At 38.6% G+C, this 14,164-nt stretch overlaps 1 protein-coding gene across 1 annotated transcript; it reads right to left on the bottom strand.

Annotated features, from left to right (window-relative positions):
- Nucleotides 1–528: 528 nt before the first annotated feature.
- LOC106352771 lies at nucleotides 529–3,248 on the bottom strand. Its single transcript, XM_013792400.3, has 2 exons — nucleotides 3,100–3,248; nucleotides 529–2,925 (listed from the first exon to the last, which is right to left on the bottom strand). The coding sequence occupies exons 1-2, from the start codon at nucleotides 3,242–3,244 to the stop codon at nucleotides 854–856; spliced, it is 2,217 nt and encodes a 738-aa protein (XP_013647854.2). The 5' UTR covers nucleotides 3,245–3,248; the 3' UTR covers nucleotides 529–853.
- Between the last annotated feature and the right edge of the window lie 10,916 nt (nucleotides 3,249–14,164).

Below are 14,164 nucleotides of genomic sequence, written 5' to 3'. Positions count from 1 at the left end.
AGGTACTTTGACATATGCTATTCAAATTTATATGTAATATATTGTTTTGTTTATAGATTTTGAAAAATTTAAAGTATATAATGAATTTTAAAAAATTTAAAATAATTTAAATGGGTTATCCTAAACCCGAACCGAACCCGCAAAGATCCGAACCGAACCCGAACCGAAATTTAGAAATACCCGAATGGGGCTGAAATCTTCGAACCCGAAAACCCGAAACCCGAACCGAACCCGAACGGGTACCCGAACGCCCACCCCTAGTCAGAGTTTTACAAGGAACAATATATGTCAAGTCGAATCAAGATATTTTTAAAGCCGAATCAATATATACAAAAAAATATGTTGACCAGGCTACCATTACATTCGGCTCAAGAAAGCATACCAAAAATACAAGGAATGAATTTTTGCCTGATTACGGTTGAACATTGATGATATAATCGCTAAAAACCGTTGAGGTTATAGTTACCACCACTGGGTTATGTCCTTCACTCATAAGTATACACTATATATCATAAACAACGCACGCCGAAACAGAATCATGGTTGGATTTAGGTTAAGAAAGCACAAAATGGGAACAAAAGCTCTCATCTTTACAATACTCAATTACAATAATAATAGAGAACCACTCTTGGAGATAATAATAATAATGACGAAAAGGAACAGAACAAGGTAAACACAGAATCTACTCCATTTAGAAGATCATGTACAAAAAGAACAGAACAAGGTCCAAACTACCCAAACTTGGCAAAACCCAAGGATACGTCTCATCGTGAAGCTTTCCAGTCTCGGACAGGTTAAAGCAGAGAGCACCTGAAAGAATGTTCAAAAGGAATCGAAAGTTTATACATCCCCATTAGCCTGAAGTTTCAATTTCTTTTCCGTGATCTTCTGAAAGATTCCTCTTCAATCTTCTCAACCATATCCCATAATCTAAAGGATACGGTGTCCCACATAGACTATCAACGTAGTCAGAAAACGCTTTCAAAATGGTTGAGACATCGCCTAGCTTCTGCTGAATCAATCTTTTCGACCAAGAGGTCTCTCTCCATTGAAGAGCTCCTTCAACTGAATCCAAATCAGGCAAGTCTCCAAAACAGAAATAAAGCATGTATATCAAGCTCTCTGCGTCTGATGCAGCGCAAAGCTTCCCTTCCTGGAGTGCGTAGGTCGAGGAGAAGTGAAGATTCATTGCAGGTCTATCTCTATCCTCAAGCACCGCGTGACCCCAACCTATTAGTACAAAGTAAGGTTGTCTCACACCAGAAGTGACATAGACTACGTTCTCTGGACGGATGTCTCCGTGGCGAATACCAGCTGAAGAGGAGGAAGAGAGTGCAGATAAGCAATCATGGCAACATCTAATAGCTTCTTCTGGACCAAACCTCCCTTCGTTTACCATATCAGATACTGTCTCGCCAACGGGAGTGGTCACGAGAATGGGAGTTCCGCACCAGGGATGATCACACCGTCCGCCTGAGCTTGGTTTTTGACATTGCCCTGGGTGAATAATCCGACCAGAACCGTGGAGCTGCGGCAAGTACTTGCTAGAAAGTCCTCTCTGTCTCATAATACTTAGCATTTTAGTTTGTCTTTGCACCTGATACCACAAGTTCATGTCTTCCAAAGCTGGCTCTAGCTGCGAAGGAGGAGAACCAACGTAGAGAAACACAGACTTCCCTGCTTCATCCACCGGTGATGCGATATGATAAGGAAGTGTACCGTTGGTCAACACTTGGTTAATCTGATACCCTTTTTGATAGTTTGAATCCTCCAACCACAAAACCGATCCTACTTCAAGTTTCATCAACGGTTCAGGCTCAATTTTACTTGACTCTTCTTCATGAACTTCCACGATTTCAGGAGACATGGTTCTCTGCTGGAGCCTAAACATACCGTTCTCATTAAGACCAGTGTCCCCCAACTGCCTCTCTTGTCTTCTAGAGTGAACGCGAGAGCTATGGTCAGCAGCTAGGTCTTCAATAGAGTGCCTAGGCGGCCCAAAATACTGCACTATACTATGGTAAGTGGCGAAAACCACTTGCAAAGCACCAATGTCTCTCCAGTTAGCATTCCCAAGCTTGTTCCATATCCTATCAATAGGAGACACAGAGATCTTCGAATGGTTCTTTATCCAATCCGCAGCGCAGTCATAAACATTATTAACATCAAAATCAAGCTTACTCACATCCCCTTCCACTTTCACAACTCCCCCATATTGCAAATCAACCAAAAGAACGAACACACAGTTTGCGCTCTGAGAAAAATCCAACCGGCTCACACTTCTTGAGATAAGCACACGGAGAGCATAGAAAAGAGCTTCTCCTAGTACAGGCAACGAAGGCTGACGACTTCCAACTTCAGGCCTTAGCAGAGCGAGTTCAAGAACGTGATCCCACTTCCCATGAGGATGCCTCGGATTCTTCAGCAACACACCTGTCGCAGAGAGACCATCAAGCCTCCCAAGAGCTAAAGCCTTCTCAGCCTGATAAAACTTAAGATTCTCACTAAACAAACACCCAACGGAGAAAGGAACAGGCTCCTCCTCCTGACTACTCCAAAACGCCTCCCAGAGGCTCTTAACCGCGGCGTGCAAGAAATCCTCTACCGCTAGATAAGCGTTTGCTTCCACTGAAGTGGATGTTGATGCGTAGACAGCGTTTGGCATACGAGTCAGCTGCTGGAAAGAGACTCCTTCTAGTGCGTAGTCGAACTTTTGCAGCTCAACGAGCTCGAAAGGAGGTTCAAAGACCGGTTTAATTTTATCGTTCTCTGATACTGAACCGAACCAATCTTGGAGATTCTCAGTGAAACGCTCACTGTCAGTGAACCTGGTGAGGAAGTCTCGTCGTATACGAGATCTGCTTCCCGATGATCGCTTCGTAGTTGTACCAGACCCGATTGATTCTAGGTCTGGAGATGATTTAGCTGTATTAAAGTAGGAAACTTTTTTTAAAATCGAATCAAATTGAATTGAATTCGATTCGTATTGAGTCTTATCACTAAGCTATCGATTCAATCGAGATCAGATTTAGGGATTGATTGAATCTAGGGTTTTCGAAACGGAATCTGAGAAGGGGTATGAAGAAGAAAGTAACGAACCTTCCATTGAAGAAGAGTGAGAATCACAATCTTCTTCTTCTTCTTCGTCTTTAGTCTCTGCGCTCTTTCTCTGTCTTTTCGTCGTCTTCGCGTTTTCTCTGAAGATTCTCTCTAATGAGACCTGAGTTCGATTCCTCGCTGACATGTGTTCTCTTACCTTTTTTTATTATTTTTATATTCTTTTGGGTAGTTTTGTTTGGTATATGTTTAATTATCCCCTAGACTATATTTGCGAAGTGATTTATACACATGTCGTCACTACAATCATTCTCGCTGAAAAAAAGATGACATGGCACTTATAATTGATGACATGGTTTTAAAAAATAGTGACATGGCATCATATTAATTGTGAGATGTAAAATTTCCTTATAAAAATTTAAATTTTTTTGCAGAGATTTTAAATATGGTAACAAAAATAACTCATATATCATCATTAATGTCAATTTTCCATATAAATATTTATTTATGGTAAACTATTAAATATATTAGTAATTCATATATCCCAATTAAAATAATAATCCCCTAGACTATATTTGCGAAGTGATTTATACACATGTCGTCACTACAATCATTCTCGCTGAAAAAAAGATGACATGGCACTTATAATTGATGACATGGTTTTAAAAAATAGTGACATGGCATCATATTAATTGTGAGATGTAAAATTTCCTTATAAAAATTTAAATTTTTTTGCAGAGATTTTAAATATGGTAACAAAAATAACTCATATATCATCATTAATGTCAATTTTCCATATAAATATTTATTTATGGTAAACTATTAAATATATTAGTAATTCATATATCCCAATTAAAATAATAATATATACGTATATATGTATCTCACATTAATAAAAATAAACTAAATAAAGTAACACTAATCCAAAAAAAATTGATAGTTAAATATTTAAACATTATTTAAATTTATTTGTTCATCTTCATTATTTAAATTAACAAAAAGATTTATCAGTTTAACTAAAACAAACAGAATTTAAAATTTATTAGAATTTATATTTATATGTAAATATATATATGTATATATTTAAAATTAGATGGGAATATATATATATATATATATTTAAAATAAATAATCATTAAACACACTAATATAATTAAAACTATTTTTATAAAATCTAATTTTATCTTTATTAAAATTTAAATAAAATAAAATTTAAATATTTATACCAAATCAAAAGAAATAAGATTACAAAAATATGTTTATAATTTTTTATAACTATTGAAGTTGAAATATAAATTAATAAAGTTGAAATATAAATCAAAATTTTTTTTTGAAATAAAAAATGTTATGTTAAAATTACTATTTCTGCGCATGGCGTAGGAAAACTCCTAGTTTTTAATTATAATACAGGTCAAAAGTACCAAACACTAACAATTACTAACCAATTAAATTAATAAAAATTTAGTAGGGGCCGCAGAAAGACTGCGGTCTTACTGTATATTCAAAATAAATTCTCTAAATTTAACTGTAGGGCCATTTTTAAAAACAAGATTTTAGATGAAACAAAAAAATGAAGGGACAAGCAGGGACGTTGCAGCGCCAGAGGCTTGATGCATGCATTATCAAGTGCTTGTTCCTTGAAGCAAAGTGAAGAGCTGAAACGTGAAGAGGTTAGTAGCCTCAAGTGCTCTTTGAAGTATGATTCTCAGTGTATTGGCTTTTCCTTTTAGTTAAGTTTAATATGTTTCGTGGCTAGTCTATTTCAATACACAGTGTTGTTTTGTGTGTGAAGGTTCTGTCCACAATGGAATGAGGCTTCCTGAATTGTTGGTGATACATCTAAAGAGAGTCGCGACGGCCCAAGCAAGTAAAGGGCCCTACTCCGATTTTTAAAAAATGTGCCCCTTTTCTATAGTACAAAAAATATATCTAAATTTTTTTGTTTTTTCTAAGCCTAAAATTTCACAAAACAATTTGGGCCCTAGGCCATTGTTTATTCAGCTTGTGCCATGGGCCGGGAAGAGACTCTAGTAGTCTCATACATCAGATTCATGAAACACAAGTTGGAAACACTCGTGAACTTCCCAATTCAGGACTTAGATTTGACAAGGTATGTAGCCAAACAAAATTCTCTCTGGGCCACAACTCTATAAGCTATATGCTTTGACCAACATTACGGTCGTATGGGAAGTGAACACTACACCGCATATATCAAGGTCAGTTACAAGCAGCTTTAGTTCTCCAAATGGTTGTTCGATTCTGTTTCTCTACTTCTGAATTTCTTACTTTGTTTTTTATTTTGATTTTGTCTGCAGCCTTTAGACATAGTTTGCAAAAATGCATAACTTCTATTTAGGACCGGCTCAACATTTATTTGGACCCCTAGACAAAAAAAAAAAATTTAAGATCTTAACATGATTTATGTTTGTCTAAAATTTTGATATATTTAAAAAATTTATCATTCAGTTTGTTTATAAAATTTGTGATGAAAACAAATTATGTACATGTAAAATATTTTTGGTACTTTTTCTAACCAAATTTAGTGAATATTTAAATTTTTCTATATATAAATATGCATATATATAAGAAAAATAGTTGACCCTTACATATGAAAATACCGTGGGGACCGGTTGCACCGTTTGTCCCCCACGGCTCTGTTCTAGTTTCACTAAAGACATTGTGGTAGATAGAGTAGTTGTATATATTTCTGATATATTATATATGTTGATGGCATTTTTGAAGATAGGTACATGAAGGGATCAAATGTTACGGAAGCCTTGTTGCAGATTGGACATACCAATGATGACTCATGTTGCCCCTGTGAAATGAGACATGTTAGGAGACTGAAATTCCCGCATTATTACTAAAAGTTGAAACCAAATAAAAATAACAATATGACATGGCTCTGAATCACAAGCTCAATACCAGTTTAAAGCTGATAATATATGATGGGTACACAAATAAATAAAAAGGAAAAGTGCACACAAATTGTTGGGAATAAACTTTCAGCCAAATAGTTTTGGACCATCCCAGCTCCTCTCTCATATCAAACTTATATACTCAATCTCTGGTTATAGGTATCTTTAATTTTGTTCACTAATATATGATCCTTTTCTTTAATCAGGTCTCTCGGTTATAACACAAATTGTTAGAATGTACCTAAATGTCTGTTACAGGTGTGAGGCTTAGACCTTCATGTAGGGTTTGCAATAAAGATCCTAGTGCAACTTGAGTTTCTTTGAACGTAACAGAAATAGAGATCCTACACGAACTTCAATAATCAGGTTAAATGAATAAGAATCAAAATAAAATGATCATTGGAAAACAAAATTGCTTTTCGATAAATATGTCATGTGCTGTACTTGTAATCATTTCTAGTGTCTCAATTGATCCAGAAGAGATACCCAAAACCTCAAAATTCTTATATATAAATGTGTCATGTACGTAATCAATATATGAGAATAAGTAACTGTAGGAACATCATACGAAATATTGTTTGTACATATATCTAAAATTAGAGCAATAATTTAACATATTGATACGCATGAATTGTTATCGCTTAACTACATACCGAAAAGTAATCCGACGATGAAAATGCTGGAGTTGCAAGACCAAATAAAGTTGCCCTAAGAAAAAAAAACAAGACTTGGACTACACACGTCACTGCAGTTTATAACTTATAAGAGACTCCAAGTCCAATGAGATTGCCATATTGCTCAAACGCCATTTTCATCAAGAAAAAAAAGATGCCTATAAACAAAAAACAAGAACTTTGTGTAGGCCCAAAAGTTGTGTGTGGAAATGAAGTTGCGGGAGGGTGATTAGATGACCATTTGGATTTGTTGCCCTCTCTTTTTCACATTTGTTTTTCTTTACTACCCAAAAATGCACCCACACTTTTGACCCATCCACTTTCTTTATTTTTCTTTCTCAAATTTCTAATCAAAATGCGTCTTTTCTTAAAACCCACCCCTAAAACATTTAGTATCTTGAGTATAATATTTATGTCTATACATATATAGACACACATTCTACGTAGATTTTATAGTCCAAACATTTTGATGTTTAGATAATTAACTAGATCTCTTGTATTGAAATTCTCGAATCTCCAATTTCTCTATGTTTCTAATTTGCAATGCGCACTGAGTGATCAACACCAAGCTTTGCTTCCAAGATCCAATTAAATAATTATAATAAATATGTTAACCATTACTGTTTTGAAGATTAATGATTACAGAAGTTTATGGTATAAAGTTATGAAAACAATAGTTATGCCATCACGACTTCGAGCCCCGGCCACAGCGGATTTAACATCCCTTCCGCTGGGGCGCTGGACCCCCTACGGAGGGATAGTTGGGACTGTGGCTGCCCAGATACCAGAGTTATCAAAAAAAAAAAAAAAAAAAAAAAAAAAAACAATAGAAATTAGAAGCCCTTTATCAAAAAAAAAAAAAAAAAATTGAAATTAGAAAATGAAAGTTCTCAGAAAAAAGATAGAAATTAGAAAATGATGTGGATATAGACGCCCGACATTATGCATGGTTCAGCTCGAATTTGGTAGAAGTATGTGATTCATACATAAAGCTGAAAACTATTTAAAAGCTTAAAGTTATTTAGTTATATTTACGAATTATTTTCTACGTAAAAAAAGGTGTGATACATACGCCAGCCTTTGTCAGAAGGATTTTGTGTAAGCATATAATTCCCCCAATCGCTGAGACGTAAAATATTCGATTTGGTAACTATCACGAAGACTCGAGTACGTGGAATCCACACATCCACACTCACATGACACCAAGTACACCGTTTCATTTCCAACTCATTTTCTTATAACTTGAAAGTGTTTTTTGTAGCCACATAACTTGTTGTGAACAGTAGGGGAAATCGTGTGTTTTATTACTCAACCAAAGTGTTCCCTTATATAGGGGTTATAAAAATCAGATAAAAGAAAAGTGTACAAATCATTATCCTAAAAAGAAAAGAAAAACCTCTTAAAGATAAACATGAAGAGATAAATGGAAACTATCCTAAGTCTAAGGTCGGCCACTCTCTCTCCCTTTGGGCCGCCGACTCTCTCTCTCTCTATGGGCCACGGTTTGGCCATTTGGTTACTAGCAATCCACATTGTTCATAACACTCCCCCTTGGATGCTAGAACCATATGGGCTCGTATCATGCACGATGTTGCCTCGTTAAAACCTCTCTAGGAAAACCAAAAACCCAAGGTGGGAAAAAATAGAAACCATAGACAGGAAAAAGAGTACAACGCATGACACTACTCCTGATGAAGGCATCACTGAAGATCCTTCAGCCGGCGCATACCTATCTGATGAACCAGCTTCTTGAATGTTGAGGTTGGCAGAGACTTGGTGAAAAGGTCGGCTGAGTTGTCGCTGGATCGGACTTGAACTACTTGAACCTCCTTTGCCTTCTGCAAGTCGTGGGTGAAAAAGAACTTGGGCAGGATGTGCTTTGTCCTGTCTCCTTTGATGTATCCTTCCTTGAGTTGAGCAATGCACGCTGCATTGTCCTCGTAGATGATCATTGGCTCCTCCTTCTCTTGTCTCACGGCCAGACCACTCTCTTTTAAGACATGGCTGGTCATGTTCCTCAACCAAACAAGCTCACGGCTTGCCTCATACATGGCTATGATCTCGGCGTGGTTAGATGATGTAGCAACTAAGGATTGCTTTGTAGAACGCCAGCATATTGCGGCTCCACTGTGTGTAAACACGTATCCTGTTTGAGATCTAGCCTGGTGTGGGTCAGATAAGTACCCAGCATCTGCATATCCGACCAAGTTCTCTCCTGGCCGGTTGGTGTAGAACAAATCGAGATCCTTTGTTCCTTGCAGATACCTGAACAGATGTTTCACTCCGTTCCAATGTCTTAAGGTCGGACATGAACCAAATCTAGATAGTAAGCTCACGGCAAAGCTTATGTCCGGTCTAGTATGACTAGCTAAGTACATTAAGGCCCCAATGGCACTTAAGTAAGGCACTTCCGATCCGAGTGCTTCCTCGTCCGGTTTCTTAGGTCCGAATGGATCCTTTTCTAGGTCTAAGGACCTCACGACCATAGGACACGGCAAGGGGTGTGCCTGGTCCATATTGAATTGCTTGAGTATCTTTTCTGTATAAGTTTCTTGATACACAAGGATGCCATTTGCTTTATATTCAAACTGTAATCCCAAACAGAACTTAGTTTTCCCTAAGTCTTTCATTTCGAATTCTTTCTTTAGACATTCGACGGTTTGGGAAATCTCTCCAGAGGTTCCTATTATATTCAGGTCGTCCACATAAACAGACATTATAACATAGCCCTTGCTGTCGAATTTCTTTATGAATATACATGGACTTATTGGATCATTCTTATAACCCTCTTTGGTTAGGTACTCGGACAATCGGTTGTACCACATTCCACCTGATTGCTTTAAGCCATATAAGGCTTTATTCAGCTTAATGCAATGTTGTTCTCGAGAACCTTTCTTATCTTTGAGCTCAATACCCTCTGGAACTCTCATATGTATTTCATTATCCAGTGGTCCGTATAGGTATGCAGTTACTACATCCATTAGGCGCAAATCAATATTTTCTTTCACGGCCAGACTGATTAGGTATCTCAATGTAGTTGCATCCACCACAGGGGAATAAGTTTCCTCATAGTCTATTCCTGGTCTTTGTGAGAATCCTTGTGCTACAAGCTGTGCTTTGTATCTCACTATTTCTCCTTTCTCGTTTCTCTTCCTTACAAAGACCCATTTGTATCCCACTGGTTTGACATCTCTAGGTGTCAGGATTATAGGGCCAAAAACGCCTCTCTTTCTCAATGATTCTAACTCCACGTTTATAGCTTGTTTCCATTTGATCCAATCTGATCTTAGCATGCATTCTTGTATGAACGTGGGTTCTAGATCCTCATCTTTATCCATGATCTCAAGTGCTACCTTGTATGCAAATAAATCATCAACGTTGATATCTTTTCTGTTCCATTGTTTTCCAGACATTACATGGTCTATAGAGATCTCTTGGTTGTCCGGCTCTTGTGTCCCATGAAGTCCAGCGTCCCGGACCTCACTTTGAGGAACGGCCGGATCATCGGGTGTGGTCAGTACGCTTGGCTTGACCATTCTGGTCGGCTCGACCGATCCATCTATGTCCTGGACGGTTTCTTTGATGCTCTCGGATCCAGCACCTTTCTTGGATTTTCGAGGCTGTTTGTCTTTGGAACCAATTGGTCTGCCACGTTTTAGACGTTGCTTAGACTCTGTAGCCACTTGACATTGTCCATCTTGGACGTCTAATCTTATAGGTGCATTACAAGCCGGGATGTGTGATATTGTCACTCTATTTGGGTCAGCAAATGTATCTGGCAGTCTATTAGCTAGCTCTTGAAGATGTATTATCTTTTGGACTTCTAAATCACAGTCTTTAGTCCAAGGATCTTGCCAAGATGTTGATGGTCTAAACCATTCTAACTCTTTTGTTATCAACCGGCTGTTATCTCCCCCTAAGGACGGATATGTGGATTCATCAAACTGTGAGTCTTCGTATCTGGCCTTAAACAAATCACCGGTTGTTGGCTCAAGATACTTTATAATGCTTGGGGATTCATATCCAACGTATATTCTCATCCTCCTCTGCGGTCCCATCTTTGTTCTCTGTGGTGGAGCAATTGGAACGTAGACGGCACATCCAAAAGTTTTGATGTGGGACACGTCTGGCTCATGACCCGTAAGTAATTGGGATGGTGAATATCTATGCTCACTAGATGGCCTGATGCGAATCAGTTCCGTTGCATGTAAAACTGCATGTCCCCATGCTGATACCGGAAGTTGAGACTTCATTAGCAATGGACGGGCTATCAGCTGGATACGTTTAATGAAGGATTCGGCCAAGTCGTTCTGTGTATGGACATGTGCCACAGAGTGTTCTACTTTTACCCCCATGGACATACAATATTCATTAAACGCCTGGGACGTGAATTCACCAGCATTGTCTAGACGTATAGTCTTAAGAGGAAAGTCTGGAAAGTGTGCTCTCAGTCTTATCATCTGAGCAAGCAGCCGTGCAAAGGCTAGATTCCGAGTGGATAATAGACATACATGCGACCATCTGGTCGATGCATCAATGAGGACCATGAAGTATCTAAACGTCCCACAAGGTGAGTGTATTGGTCCACATATATCTCCTTGGATCCTTTCCAGAAAGTTTAAGGTTTCTTTATTAACCTTGGCTGGTGATGGCTTAGTTATGAGTTTCCCTTGTGCACATGTGAGATTTCGTGGGATCACTCCTTTAAACGTGTGCCCTTGTGAATTCATCATCAATTTTTGCATCATTCCTGTTCCGGGATGGCCAAGCCGGTTATGCCATAAAGTGAATAGCTCGGAGGCATTTGCCTCGACCATACTGATCCTTGCATAGTATAGACCAGTAGACATTGCGGGCATGGTCTCTAGGATATTTTTATTGCCTTTGGTGATCAAAGTTATGTTAAGGAATTCTTTGTTTCCTTCTTCCCATGTTTCAAGGTGGAAACCATTCAATCTTATATCCTTGAAACTCAATAAGCTTCTTCTAGAGCTTGGGGAATACAAGGCGGTTTTGATCTCTAGGTGAGTGCCCTTGGGCATCATCACATAGGCCTGGCCGTGACCTTCAATCAGGCTGGCGTCACCAGCAATTGTTTGTACCTTTGCACTTTGCATTGTGAGATTCATAAAGTACCTTTTGTCTCTAAGGATCGTATGACTTGTGCCACTATCCACCACAAGTATACTCATCTCATCATTCATTTCTATAAATAAAATTTTCTAAACTTTAGAGACTTCATAAGGTCTTTAAAACTTTTATTATTATAAATGTCATTTCATAAAATAAAAACACCAAATCAAAGACATAAAGCAATAAGACAATGTGATTCGAAAAAATAGTCCTTTAGACAGTCGGATGTCTCAAAATCCATTTGGTCATCTTTGTTGTCCCTGTCGGATTCACTGTCAGCATCATATCCATATCCTTTGTTATCCTGACCGTTTTCTTGGATCATGTTTGCCTCCGGGTTCTTGTTCTTGAGACTCTCTTGATAGAGTTCGCACAAGTGTTTCGGAGTTCTGCAGTTCTTGGCCCAATGGTTGTCCATCCCGCATCTGTGACACAATGACTTGGACGTGTAAGATGGTTTGGATATGCCACCTCGTCCACGGCCATAACTCCCTCGGCCCCGACCGTAATTGGAACCACGACCACGGTTATTGTGGTTTCCTCTTCGGCCGGTTGAGTAGTTATCTCGACCGTTATGATTGTCACGCCTACGCCCCCTGTACCCACCACGGCCATTGCCGTATGGTTTCCTGTTGTCTTGGGTGTAGTAGGTTTCTTTGGGATCTTTCTTTTCAACCTCATGGGCTTCGGGTAATGGTGCTGTCCCGGCCGGTCTAGCTCCACTATTCTTCATAAGAAGCTCATTGTTTGCCTCGGCCAAGAGTAGACATGAGATCAGATCAGTATATGTGGCAAAACCTTTTGTTCTATATTGCTGTTGCAACACAGAATTCGACTGATTAAAAGTCGTGTAGGTCTTTTCAAGCATCATCACATCGGACACTTCTTCCCCACAAAGCCTTAGTATGGATACTATCTTGAACAAGGCTGAATTATACTCATCCACCGACTTATAGTCCATGAATCTGAGATGCATCCAGTCGTGCATTGCCTTTGGAAGCAATACCATCTTTTGGTGATCATATCTGTGCTTTAAAGCATTCCAAAGATCCAATGGATTCTCAATCGTCATGTACTGATCCTTAAGACCTTCAATGAGATGATGGCGCATAAAGCTTATGGCCCTGTATCTATTCTTTTCATTCTCATTGTTGTCCTCGATGATAGTATCACCGAGTCCCTTGGACTTTAGACTAATCCTTGTATCTAGCGCCCACTGCAAGTAATTATCTCCGGAGAGATTAAGGGCTGCGTAGTCTCTGTTTGCTATTTTCGACATCTGATTCAAATTATCATACAAGATTTCAGATTCATAATGTGATCACGTGGCCGCAGGATATAAGCAAGCTCGGCCACAACACGTCTTATGCATTTATGATGTTCAAACAATACTAATCGACCATGGTGCTATCAATCAAGAGCCACACGGCTCTATAGGTTTTCTTAATGCAATCAACCTAAGCTTGTGTGATCTATATGCTGGCCGATCTTGTTTTAACCAATTGTGAATGCAATATCATGTTCGGATTCATGTAAAACGATTTAAACATTCTTATGGTCCCTAGGGTTTTCAATCTTTAAATTCTATCAACTTATGTTTAAGGTTTCAAGGCCTTAAGTATTTGTATGTTCAACTAGATTGATTCAAGCAATCTAAACAATCCTAAACCTCAATTCAAATCAAAACAATCAAGATCAATCTAAAAAATCGGACACTAGTTTCTTTTAGGGTTTAGGGTTTTCGATTCGTTGATTAGGGTTTGCCATGTTTCAGATTTAATCAATCAACATACAATCAGGTTCTAATTGGAATCGATTTATGTTTCTAGTTTAGGAGATTGTCGATTTAAATTTTAGGGTTTCTTTTAGGGTTTCATCAAGACATTGTTTCCATAATGATGGAATTAGGGTTCTTATTGTTCTAGGTTCTCAGATTATGTTTATACCTTTGTTTCGTAGGGGATTTTGAACCGGACCACCTGAGAATGGATGAGACTTCGAGCTGAGATGATCGGACGCTTGCTGCCTCCTATCGGGTCGCGGATGGAGTCGATCGCGGGCTGGAGGCGTCTCGGCTGCGAGCTGTTCGGGGATCGGATCGTCTCGGGTCGGTCGCGGACTTCGGGTTCGATCGCGAGCTGGATTGCGGTCCTTCTGATCTGAAACGTGATCTGAGAAGCTTTGGGATTCAAGATGGATCTCCTGAGTTCTTGGATGAACTAAGAACAAGATTAGGATTAGGGTTTATGTTTTGGGTCGCCGGTTTAGGCTTTTAGGTTTCGATTTTGGTCTCAGGGTTCAGAGGCTATCGTGCTGATAACGTGCTGTGAACAATAGGAGAAATCGTGTGTTTTATTACTCAACCAAAGTGTTCCCTTATAT

The sequence above is a fragment of the Brassica napus genome, chromosome C5 (assembly GCF_020379485.1).
Source record: "Brassica napus cultivar Da-Ae chromosome C5, Da-Ae, whole genome shotgun sequence".
NCBI lineage: Eukaryota > Viridiplantae > Streptophyta > Magnoliopsida > Brassicales > Brassicaceae > Brassica > Brassica napus.
This window is presented reverse-complemented; position numbering and strand designations above follow the sequence as displayed.